Genomic DNA, 12,750 nt, shown 5'->3' on the forward strand with positions numbered 1-12,750 from the left:
CTGCATGCTCTTCAACCGATCGCTGCCTGCACCTGCCCGCCCGTCCAGCATCACTACTCTGGACGGTTCTGACTTAGAATATGTGGACAACTACAAATACCTAGGTGTCTGGTTCGACTGTAAACTCTCCTTCCAGACTCACATCAAACATCTCCAATCCAAAGTTAAATCTAGAATTGGCTTCCTATTTTGCAACAAAGCATCTTTCACTCATGCTGCCAAACATACCCTCGTAAAACTGACCATCCTACCGAACCTCGACTTCGGCGACGTCATTTACAAAATAGCCTCCAATACCCTACTCAATAAATTGGATGCAGTCTTTCACAGTGCCATCCGTTTTGTCACCGAAGCCCCATATACTACCCACCACTGCGACCTGTACGCTCTCGTTGGCTGGCCCTCGCTTCATACTCGTCGCCAATCCCACTGGCTCCAGGTCATCTACAAGACCCTGCTTGATAAAGTTCCCCCTTATCTAAGCTCGCTGGTCACCATAGCAGCACCCACCCATAGCACGCGCTCCAGCAGGTATATCTCTCTGGTCACCCCCAAAGCCAATTCCTCCTTCAGCCGTCTCTCCTTCCAGTTCTCTGCTGCCAATGACTGGAACGAACTACAAAAATCTCTAAAACTGGAAACACTTATCTCCCTCACTAGCTTTAAGCACCAGTTGTCAGAGCAGCTCACAGATTACTGCACCTGTACATAGCCCATCTATAATAGAGCCCAAACAATTACCTCTTCCCCTACTGTATTTATCTATTTTGCTCCTTTGCACCCCATTATTTCTATTTCTACTTTGCACTTTCTTCCACTGCAAATCTACCATTCCAGTGTTTTACTTGCTATATTGTATTTACTTCGCCACCATGGCCTTTTTTTGCCTTTACCTCCCTTATCTCATCTCATTTGCTCACATTGTATATTGACTTATTTTTTCTACTATATTATTGACTGTAGGTTTGTTTTACTCCATGTGTAACTCTGTGTTGTTGTATGTGTCAAACTGCTTTGCTTTATCTTGGCCAGGTCGCAATTGTAAATGAGAACTTGTTCTCAACTTGCCTACCTGGTTAAATAAAGGTTAAATCTTAATTTTTTTTAAAGTCAGGGAATTTTTACTAGGATTAAATGTCAGGAATTGTGAAAAACTGAGTTTAAATGTATTTGGCTAAGGTGTATGTAAACTTCCGACTTCAACTGTACTTGGTATTCACAACTCAAAAAATATAATTTAACTTACAATTCATTTCAATAGAAAGTTAACAAAAATAGATAAGATTTTGCAACAATGCGGAGGTAAATACTTGTAATTTTTCCATAAAGACATTGATTAACATTTTTGGTCCTATCACAGTTTACTTACTTACTATTGGCATTGCCTACCGCAGATGACACATTTTTTAAATCATATGAGCAAAACATATTTAATTTTATTTGGAATGCTAAGCCAGACAAAATTTTACGTGCCTATTTATATAATGAATATGAGTTTGGGGGGCTAAAATTATTAATAAGGCTAGGCGACCTGTCGACAACATCCGGTGAAATTGGAGGGCGTGCAACTCAAATAAATAATCATAAGAATTATGGATATTAAACATTTATGAACATACAAGTATCTTATATCGGTTAAAAGCTTAAATTCCTGTTAATCTAACTGCATTGTCCGATTTACAATAGGCTTTACAGCAAAAGCATACCATGCGATTGTTTGAGGATGGCGCCCCACATCAACATATTTTTCAACCAGCACAGGCTTCATAAAATCACAAATAGCGATTAAATAATCACTTACTTTATCAAAATCTAATGGGTCCCAGCTACAACATGCATGGTCGTTTTTGTTAGATAAAATCCTTCTTTAGATCCAAAAAATCACTTAGTTGGAGCCATCGATTTGAGTAATCCACTCTTCAACATGAAGACAAAGGAATCCAAAATGCTACCGCTAAACTTTGTTAAAACGAGTCAAACTACGTTTCTATTTAATCTTCAGGTACATTTAAAATGTAATTAAACTATAATATTTCATACGGAAAGAAGTATGTTCAATAGAAAAGTAAAATTAGCAAGTGCACGTCCTCTTCGTTGCAAGCCCGCAGACTGATTTCCAACTGTGACTCCCTGTGCCAAAACTCAAAATTCTTCCTCGTTTGGGAAGAAACAAGCCTGAAACCTTGATCAAAGACTGTTGACATCTAGGGGAAGCCATAGGAATTACAATCTGGAAGCTGGAAAATGGTTCTCCAGTAGATTATTAAGAAAAACTCATCCTTTGTTCAAAAATAGCTTTTTTTCCCTTCTACAGATTACAACTTCTCATTTCCGACTAATTGAAAATTACATTTTGTTTAAAGTAACGCCCTTTCTTAAACAAGCCGTACAAAGCTGGTTAGAATTTCAGTTTTATCCTCCAGAAAAGATAGAACAAATATTACAACAAATGTTATGGTTAAACTCAAATATATTGACTCATAAAAAAACATTCTTTATGGAAATACATGTTTACATTTTTTATTTACTAATGATATTATGAATAGAAATGGAGGAGTTATGTCACATATGCAGTTATCGAAAATATATGGGAATATCTGCTCAATCCAAATTTACAACCACTTGATTGCAGCACTACCGCAAAAATGGAGGAGGCAAGTGGAAAAGGGAGAAGGTAGGGAACTTGTTTGCCTGCCATATATTAAAGATACAAATTGGCTGAAAGGAACTGGCATAAATAGAAAAATATACCAGTTTCATCTGAGGACAAAAATGTCGAGAGCTGCGCCATACAGGTTGCAAAGTAAATTGGAGGAGATTTTTGATGTACCAATTCCCTGGCACATGGTTTATGAACTGGTACAAAGAAAAACTACACTTGACTCCACAATGAGTTTTTCAATTTAAATGATTATATAAAATTCTTGCCACCAACAGAATACTATATATATATGGGACATACAACAATCTCAAGTTAGTAGATTTTGTTGCGAAGAGACAGAATCAATAGATCACTTATTCTGGTAATGCCCCTATATAGCTTGTTTCTGGTCACAGGTTCAGGAATGTGTGAAAGGCCGTATTTATTCACTGACGAAATCCTAGGCGGGATAGCACGAAATGAGACTCAGAGACATGACTTCAACAAAAATAAGGAAACTGTCCTGGGAGTTCTTCTTTCAACTCTCTCAGGTACCGTACAAACAAAGGCCAGGGTAATGGCTATCCAAACAAAAAACCCAAAAATAAACTAACAGATGGTACCCAACGCCACTCCAGCAGCTTGAGCGGAACCTGTAACAGGGCAGCCTGTTGTCCTGGAATTCAGCATAGTCTCCAGCTCATAATCACTCTCTCCCTTTCAGTCAGGTCCTTAATAAGAGAACACAACCAATAATCAGTCAATTGGCCTCAGGTGAGCTCATCAGTAGTGGCTGTAAATGCGGAGCAGCTCCAGGAGAGAGCGCAGTCGGACCACTTGATCCGGCTAATCCCTCACAAATGGTTAAAAAAATCACTACGTGCACTTAAAATGAACCTTACAAATAGCAGTGTTGGGCGATCTGGAAAGCCATAGCCAGTCAATAAATAATATAATAATACTCGTAGGAAAGGTTTTCATCTGCAGCTCACAATCTGTTGATAATATACGATTAGAAAGATTCAAACATTTTGTAAAACATCACAGCACAATTGAAAAATAAATGGCACATGGAAACCAAACAAGGGCGGTCTATGGAGACAGGTGGAATGGGCTGAGAGTGGCTGAGGGTTGGGATTAAAGATTTTGTTTGGTAATGTATTGTTGTTATATATAAAAGTACCATGTATGTAAAATGTATATGTAAAATGTATATGTTAAATGTGTATGTAAAATGTACAGGTAAAATGTATGTATATGTAGCAAAAAAGCTGTAAAAAAAAAAAAACGAAGATATTTGTCCTCTGAAGAGGGAGGGGTTAAATAATAACAATAATAATAAAATAAAAAACAAGTTAACAGATTCAACATCATCACTACTGGTCTTTCAACTTCTGAGGTCGCAAAGAATACATCTTCTTTCACTACTGCCAGAGGGACTAGGTCAGTAGCTAATACCACAGTGTTTATTGGTTGCAATCATAAGTCCCATCTGAAACTCTAGTAGCAGGCTGGTTTTGATATGTCTGCTCGGATCAGAGGGGCTGGTCTGGTCTTTTCACAGTAAACAGAATAAGAAAGGACATCTCCTCCCCTTCAATTCATCTCTAGGTTACTGGTAGTCTCCCTAGGCAGACGGGTTGCCTCCCACATGAACAATGTGGCAACGCACACAAGTGATGTTGCTTATGTGTTGCTTTAAATCTGGGATTAAAGAGACTAGGGAACTGAGCTCTTAGAGCACTTGTGGTTCAATTTTGGTTTGGTTGGTGAACGGGTTTAGGTACTTACAGAATGGGTCAACGACGGTTCATGTTCCGATCTATTGTAACTGTTGTATGAAATTCATGTCAGTAACATTTTCTGCTACGATAACTTTGGCAGTTGCTTAGATGTATTATTATATGAAATGACAGCTTTTATTCTCTTATTAATAACTTATCATCTGCTCTAGAGCTGAATATAAAGTTATTATTTAAAAAGCAAGCACACAATTCATGATTTATTTCACATACAAATTCCAGGATGCACTGTATTGATTGTGATATAAAAGCATTAATGGTAATGATAGTGCTTTTAACCCACACAATGTTTAGAACTTTTTGCGCCTTTACTGCTTGAACGGTTCCACATAACCATTTTAGTTTTCTGTTTCCGGGTATGACATAAAAATAGCATACAGCATAAAAAAGAATGACTTCTCATCGAAGAACCACAAAAGACATCTCACAGTCTACCTGCTTCTGAAGGTGATGGTGATGGTCAGGTCTACTCCATGTCTCGAAGGGTTGGAGATGCAGAAAACAAGACTGGATACACAGAGTCAAATTCACACACGGATGGATGGGTCAACACACAACTAATGAGAGTGTGTACCTTAGGTTCTGTCTGGCAACCACATGTGTCTGTGTGGAGGGAGGAACCTGTGTGTGTGTGTGTGTGTGTGTGTGTGTGTGTGTGTGTGTGTGTGTGTGTGTGTGTGTGTGTGTGTGTGTGGTGTGTGTGTGTGTGTGTGTGTGTGTGTGTGTGTGTGTGCGTGCGTGCGTGTGAGTGAGTGTCACTCATGACATTATCATACTGTCATAGAGTGACCTGGATCTGGGTCATCTCCCTAAACTCCTGCCTGCAGCCCACTGGGTACCTTGGATATAATATCATTGGTGTATGTGTTGGTGTTTGTGTGTGCGCGCTTGTCAATGTATTGTATTGAATGTATGTGTGTGTGGAGATAATATCATTGGTCACAGCTGTGGTGTGTGTGTGTGTCACTGTCACTCATGACATTGTCATTGTATACTTCATAGAGTGACCTGGATCTGGGTAAACTTCTGCCTGCAGCCCTCTGGGCATCGTGTGTGTATGATGGATGAAATGAGACACTTGAAAATAAGTTGTTCATATCATTGCAGAGTTTTGATGAGCCAGAAGACTATTGTGTGATGTATTGTTTGTTGACAGGGAGTTTTATATATACAGTGCTTTCGGAAAGTATTCAGACCCCTTGACCTTTTCCACATTTTGTTACATTATTCTAAAATTGATTAAATTAATTGTTTTCTCATCAATCTACACACAATACCCCATAATGACACATTGAAACCAGGTTTTTAGAAATTTTAGCAAATGTGTTAAAAATAATATTTACATAAATATTCAGACCCTTTGCTATGAGACTTGAAATTGAACTTAGGTGCATCCTGTTTCCATTGATCATCAATCAATCAATCAAATTTATTTTTATATAGCCCTTCGTACATCAGCTGATATCTCAAAGTGCTGTACAGAAACCCAGCCTAAAACCCCAAACAGCAAGCAAAGCATGTGAAAGAAGCATGGTGGCTAGGAAAAACTCCCTAGGAAAAACTCCCTAGAAAGGCCAAAAACCTAGGAAGAAACCTAGAGAGGAACCAGGCTATGAGGGGTGGCCAGTCCTCTTCTGGCTGTGCAGGGTGGATATTATAACAGAACATGGTCAAGATGTTAAAATGTTCATAAATGACCAGCATGGTCAAATAATAATAATCATAGTAGTTGTCGAGGGTGCAACAAGCACGTCCGGTGAACAGGTCAGGGTTCCATAGCTGCAGGCAGAACAATTGAAACTGGAGCAGCAGCACGGCCAGGTGGACTGGGGACAGCAAGGAGTCATCATACCAGGTAGTCCTGAGGCATGGTCCTAGGGCTCAGGTCCTCCGAGAGAAAGACAGAAAGAGAGAAGAGAGAATTAGAGAGAGCATATTTAAATTCACACAGGACACCGGATAAGACAAGAGAAATACTCCAGATGTAACAGACTGACCCTAGCCCCCCCGACACATAAACTACTGCAGCATAAATACTGGAGGCTGAGACAGGAGGGATCAGAAGACACTGTGGCCCCATCCGATGATACCCCCGGACAGGGCCAAACAGGCAGGATATAACCCCACCCACTTTGCCAAAGCACAGCCCCCACACCACTAGAGGGATGTCTCCAACCACCAACTTACCGTCCTAAGACAAGGCCGAGTATAGCCCACAGCGATCTCCGCCATGGCACAACCCAAGGGGGGGGCGCCAACCCAGACAGGAAGACCACGTCAGTGACTCAACCCACTCAAGTGACGCACCCCTCCCATGGATGGCATGGAAGAACACCAGTAAGCCAGTGACTCAGCCCCTGTAAAAGGGTTAGAGGCAGAGAATCCCAGTGGAAAGAGGGGAACCGGCAAGGCAGAGACAGCAAGGGCGGTTCGTTGCTCCAGCCTTTCCGTTCACCTTCACACTCCTGGGCCAGACTATACTTAATCATAGGACCTACTGAAGACATAAGTCTTCAGTAAAGACTTAAAGGTTGAGACCGAGTCTGCGTCTCTCACATTGGTAGGCAGACCATTCCATAAAAATGGAGCTCTATAGGAGAAAGCCCTACCTCCAGCCGTTTGCTTAGAAATTCTAGGGACAATTAGGAGGCCTGCGTCTTGTGACCGTAGCGTACGTGTAGGTATGTACGGCAGGACCAAATCGGAAAGATAGGTAGGAGCAAGCCCATGTAATGCTTTGTAGGTTAGCAGTAAAACCTTGAAATCAGCCCTTGCCTTAACAGGAAGCCAGTGTAGGGAGGCTAGCACTGGAGTAATATGATCAAATTTTTTGGTTCTAGTCAGGATTCTAGCAGCCGTATTTAGCACTAACTGAAGTTTATTTAGTGCTTTATCCGGGTAGCCGGAAAGTAGAGCATTGCAGTAGTCCAGCCTAGAGGTAACAAAAGCATGGATTAATTTTTCTGCGTCATTTTTGGACAGAAAGTTTCTGATTTTTGCAATGTTACGTAGATGGAAAAAAGCTGTCCTTGAAACAGTCTTGATATGTTCTTCAAAAGAGAGATCAGGGTCCAGAGTAATGCCGAGGTCCTTCACAGTTTTATTTGAGACGACTGTACAACCATCCAGATTAATTGTCAGATTCAACAGAAGATCTCTTTGTTTCTTGGGACCTAGAACAAGCATCTCTGTTTTGTCCGAGTTTAAAAGTAGAAAGTTTGCAGCCATCCACTTCTTTATGTCTGAAACACAGGCTTCTAGCGAGGGCAATTTTGGGGCTTCACCATGTTTCATTGAAATGTACAGCTGTGTGTCGTCCGCATAGCAGTGAAATTTAACATTATGTTTTCGAATGACATCCCCAAGAGGTAAAATATATAGTGAAAACAATAGTGGTCCTAAAACGGAACCTTGAGGAACACCGAAATTTACAATTGATTTGTCAGAGGACAAACCATTCACAGAGACAAACTGATATCTTTCCGACAGATAGGATCTAAACCAGGCCAGAACTTGTCCATGTAGACCAATTTGGGTTTCCAATCTCTCCAAAAGAATGTGGTGATCGATGGTATCAAAAGCGGCACTAAGATCTAGGAGCACGAGGACAGATGCAGAGCCTCGGTCTGACGTCATTAAAAGGTAATTTACCACCTTCACAAGTGCAGTCTCAGTGCTATGATGGGGTCTAAAACCAGACTGAAGCGTTTCGTATACATTGTTTGTCTTCAGGAAGGCAGTGAGTTGCTGTGCAACAGCTTTTTCAAAATTTTTTGAGAGGAATGGAAGATTCGATATAGGCCGATAGTTTTTTATAATTTCTGGATCAAGATTCGGCTTTTTCAAGAGAGGCTTTATTACTGCCACTTTTAGTGAGCTTGGTACACATCCGGTGGATAGAGAGCCGTTTATTATGTTCAACATAGGAGGGCCAAGCACAGGAAGCAGCTCTTTCAGTAGTTTAGTTGGAATAGGGTCCAGTATGCAGCTTGAGGGTTTGGAGGCCATGATTATTTTCATCATTGTGTCAAGAGATATAGTACTAAAATACTTTAGTATCTCCCTTGATCCTAGGTCCTGGCAGAGTTGTGTAGACTCAGGACAATGGAGCTTTGGAGGAATACCCAGATTTAAAGAGGAGTCTGTAATTTGCTTTCTAATGATCATGATCTTTTCCTCAAAGAAGTTCATAAATTTATTACTGCTGAAGTGAAAGCCATCCTCCATTTGCGAAGGCTGCTTTTTAGTTAGCTTTGCGACAGTATCAAAAATAAATTTCGGATTGTTCTTATTTTCCTCAATTAAGTTGGAAAAATAGGATGATCGAGCAGCAGTGAGGGCTCTTCGATACTGCACGGTACTGTCTTTCCAAGCTAGTCGGAAGACTTCCAGTTTGGTGTGGCGCCATTTCCGTTCCAATTTTCTGGAAGCTTGCTTCAGAGCTCGTGTATTTTCTGTATCCTTGAGATGTTTCTACAACTTGACTGGAGTCCACCTGTGGTAAATTAAATTGATTGGACATGATTTGGAAAGGCACAAACCTGTCTATATAAGGTCCCACAGTTGACAGTGCATGTCAGAGCAAAAACCAAGCCATGTGGTCAAAGGAATTGTCCGTAGAGCTCCGAGACAGGAGTGTGTCTAGACACATCTGGGAAAGCGTAACAAAACATTTCTGCAACATTGAAGGTCCCCAAGAACACAGTGGCCTCCATTCTTAAATAGAAGATGTTCGGAACCACCAAGTCTCTTCCTAGAGCTGGCCGCCCGGCCAAACTGAGCAATCGGAGGAGAAGGGCCTTGAACCCGATGTTCACTCTGACATTGCTCTAGAGTTCCTCTGTGGAGATGGGAGAACCTTCCAGAAGGACAACCATCTCTGCAGGAACTACACCAATCAGGCCTTTGTGGTTGAGTGGCCAGATGGAAGCCACTCCTCAGTAAAAGGCCATGACAGCTCATTTCGAGTTTGCCAAAAGGCACCTAAAGATTCTCAGATCATGAGAAACAAGATTGTCTGGTCTGGTGAAACCAAGATTGAACTCTTTGGTGAAGCATGGTGGTGGCAGCATCATGCTTTTTAGTGGCATCATGTTTTTTTAGCAACATGGACTGGGAGACTTGTCAGGATTGAGGCAAAGTTGAACGCAGCAAAGTACAGAGAAATCCTTGATGAAAACCTGCTCCAGAGCACTCAGGACCTCCGACTGGGGTGAAGGTTCACCTTTCAACAGGACAACGACCCTAAGCACACAGGCAAGACAACGCTGGAGTGGCTTCGGGACAAGTCTCTGAATGTCCTTGAGTAGCCCAGCCAGAGCCTGGACTTGAACCCGATCAAACATCTCTGGAGAGACCTGAAAATAGCTGTGCAGCAATGCTCCCCATCCAATCTGACAGAGCTTGAGAGGATCTGCAGAGAAGAATGGGAGAAACTCCCCAAATCCAAGTGTGCCAACGACAGAGCAGTCACAGCACTCAGCCAGCATGATAGATGTTAATGTTAACAAAGAGCAAGATCAACCAATGACATTCCCATTCTTGCTCTTTTTCAACTAAATGGTTTATGTCACCATAGGTCTGTCAGACCCATGTGGCAAAGTCATTATAGCTGTCACTATTCTTGACCTGTGAAACCTAGTGTCTGGTCACCACAGCTGACCCCTCGGGCCGGGCCGGGACCACACTTCCCCCTGGTCCTCCAGATCACGCTTAAAGGGGAAACCTGCAGTTCAAACAATAACAAAGAGGCCACCAGACCGCTGTTTTTGGTAAAAAGCTGAGGGAAAGCACTAGAGAAATGTAACTACTCTCAAATTCATAGAAAGAGCTATGGATGCAAGGACAGACCATCTATTATATTAAAATGTATAGTTTTAACCATGTTTTAAAGCTATGCAATGTTTGTTTACAATTGGATTGTTTACAAACAATGGAGTAAAGCATGCTTATATTTTGTGTTCTGATGGAGTGCGACAGTTGAACTAAGCTCCTGCTGCATTAATAAGTGATATTCTTCCAGATTCAATTGGTATAGCATTATAGCATTAATTTCAAAGTCCAAAGATGGATGTAGCAACTGCTGATTAACCTCTTTAAATTATTCAGATCAGCACTACCACTCCGAGACATGTTTTGAATAGGCACCCTGGTCCATAATATTCATTCATGGTCCCTCAGATGGGGTTTTGTAACTTTGGTCCTTGCATAATGTACCAACTGACTGGGCAGTGATTGGTAGAGGGCTCAGTCAGTTGTTACAAGCGCTCCTTTACAAGTTTGGCAGGGGTAGGCCGTCATTGTATAAAAAATACCTCTTAATAACTAGGACTGGACATTGAGGCCATTTTTCTGAAAGTATGTCACTTCCCTTGCAAATGTGAATACCTGCATTTTCAATTTTTTATTTACCCGGTAGCCTACTAATGGATCTAAAAGAAAAACCATGCAAAGTGTACATTGTTGTTCTTCCACAAATATTTATTTTAGATGAATATGAATATGAATGTGGTCTGCACATTTATGAACGGGATTTGATAATTTTTCATAGACTACCCCTGGACTCAATTAAATCACACTAACGATGGGAATGTAGAGGTCCACAAAATTAGCTTGCTATAGGAGCCAGTAATTTGGGTAACATAACTGACAGGCAGTATCTCCAATAGAGATGCCTAAAATAGATATTTGGCTCAATTATTGGATGAAACACAGACCGGCCTCTAACTGTTAAACCAATGAAAAATATCTATATTTGATTTGCGGTCATATTGACCAATGATAAGTCAGTATGCTATTTTGGGTGTATCTTTGAAGAATGAGGGGTGGGATTATCGAGATCATTCAGTACCTCAGTGATATACTCTGTCGGCGTGCGTTTGAGGGACGGGCGGTTGGAGTATAAGGAGTTGTAGGGCGATAGTGCACCACAAACGCTTAGTTCGGGAGGAGACTTTTTGGCTAAATTATACTTCAAAAACAACAAAAGGAATCCCAGCGATGACTTAATACAGTAACTTCTCTTCGACTGCTGCATGTATACGCCTGTTTTGGCATCCCGCAAGTGACGGAATCAAGGTGTCGGTGATAGCTAGCTCCTTGCTAACATCTCCCTTTCACATAGCATCATTAGCTTTGAAGCACATTGCAACGAGACCGCCGCGGGCCCCCTCAACGCAGGACAGCACCTTGCTAGTGCCGTTGCACGCTAGCTAACAAAGGTATCGTCGATAGTTTGCTAACGTTAGCTAGGTAGTGAGCTAACGTCAAGTTGACCGCTGGAGACGCTAACGTTAGCTATTCGTTGATCCCATAATCAACACCCAACTCCCCGATCCCTTCACCCCTCTCCCTCCACCTCCCGAAACACTGGAAATCCACAAGCGGCCGGAGAGCGGCGACGGGCCAGCGGCAGAGAAGCTGGGGGTGGTACCGGAACCGCACGGAGTCGTAGCGGCTCAATCAGAGAAGCCCAGTCGTGGGGACCTACCGACGACTATGGACGGGCTGGCGGTGGAGGTTCGCGGTTCGAACGGGGCCTTCTACAAGGTAAATGAAATAGTGCAGTCATTAACGTTAGCTAAGGATGCACAACTGGTAAACAAGTGCAAATATGGATGTCGACAGTTTTGTTCTAACTAGCTAACAAATACCAAGCTAGCGTTGGTAACGTTAACTAACTAGCTGGCAGATTTGGTTAGCAGCATCATTCATTGAGAGTAGGCCCAAAAAATGTTAAGATCGCTATTCCTAGATTTTTGTTTTGTTCATCAGGTCACTGTTGGCCATTGTGGAGCACGCTTGTAGTGGCCTGGTTTTGGTAAATTCCAAATGTCTATTTTACACTTTGTTGGCTGTCTTGAGCTAGTCAGTTAACCATCTTCTCGGGGCACTCCTTTCTTTGGTAGGAGTTGCTAGCTAATCACTCACATTTGCTAGCGAGAATGAGGGCGGTGGAAGGATGGCAAATCTAAAATGTTATGAGATCTCGACCTGTTTGTTTACTGTCCCGGGTGAGACACAGCAAAGTAAGTAGCCTAACTGACGTAATGTATTTGATTCGTCTTTCTAAGCATGTACCTACCATAAAGCTGTCAAATTATTTCCACTTTCGCACATTGTTTCCTAACTAGTTTTTTCGTCATATTTCTCGTTCAAACGAGGAGGCTGAGTCAGCCTACGTTATTACAGTGAATCAAATTATTTACATTGATAGTCAGTCATATCATGCCTGTTTCCAAACATCACACTACAGTGACATAACCAAATTAGGTGACTCAACATAAGGGAGTCAATGCATTCATTATG

General features: G+C 41.7%; 1 protein-coding gene across 4 annotated transcripts in view; it reads left to right on the forward strand.

The window, feature by feature from the left end:
• The first annotated feature begins 11,294 nt into the window (after nucleotides 1-11,294).
• LOC106577688 (FMR1 autosomal homolog 1) overlaps nucleotides 11,295-12,750 on the forward strand; it is a 29,760-nt gene continuing 28,304 nt past the window's right edge. For 3 of the 4 annotated variants that reach the window (XM_014156011.3, XM_014156013.3, XM_014156014.3), the window contains exon 1: nucleotides 11,295-11,991. In XM_014156011.3, coding sequence (XP_014011486.1) covers nucleotides 11,941-11,991 — 51 coding nt within the window. In that variant the 5' untranslated portion in view covers nucleotides 11,295-11,940. The remainder of the gene's footprint in view (nucleotides 11,992-12,750) is intronic. The other variant, XM_014156012.3, reaches the window with a different exon arrangement.

The sequence above is a fragment of the Salmo salar genome, chromosome 18, assembly GCF_965601325.2.
Source record: "Salmo salar chromosome 18, fSalSal1, whole genome shotgun sequence".
Lineage (NCBI taxonomy): Eukaryota > Metazoa > Chordata > Actinopteri > Salmoniformes > Salmonidae > Salmo > Salmo salar.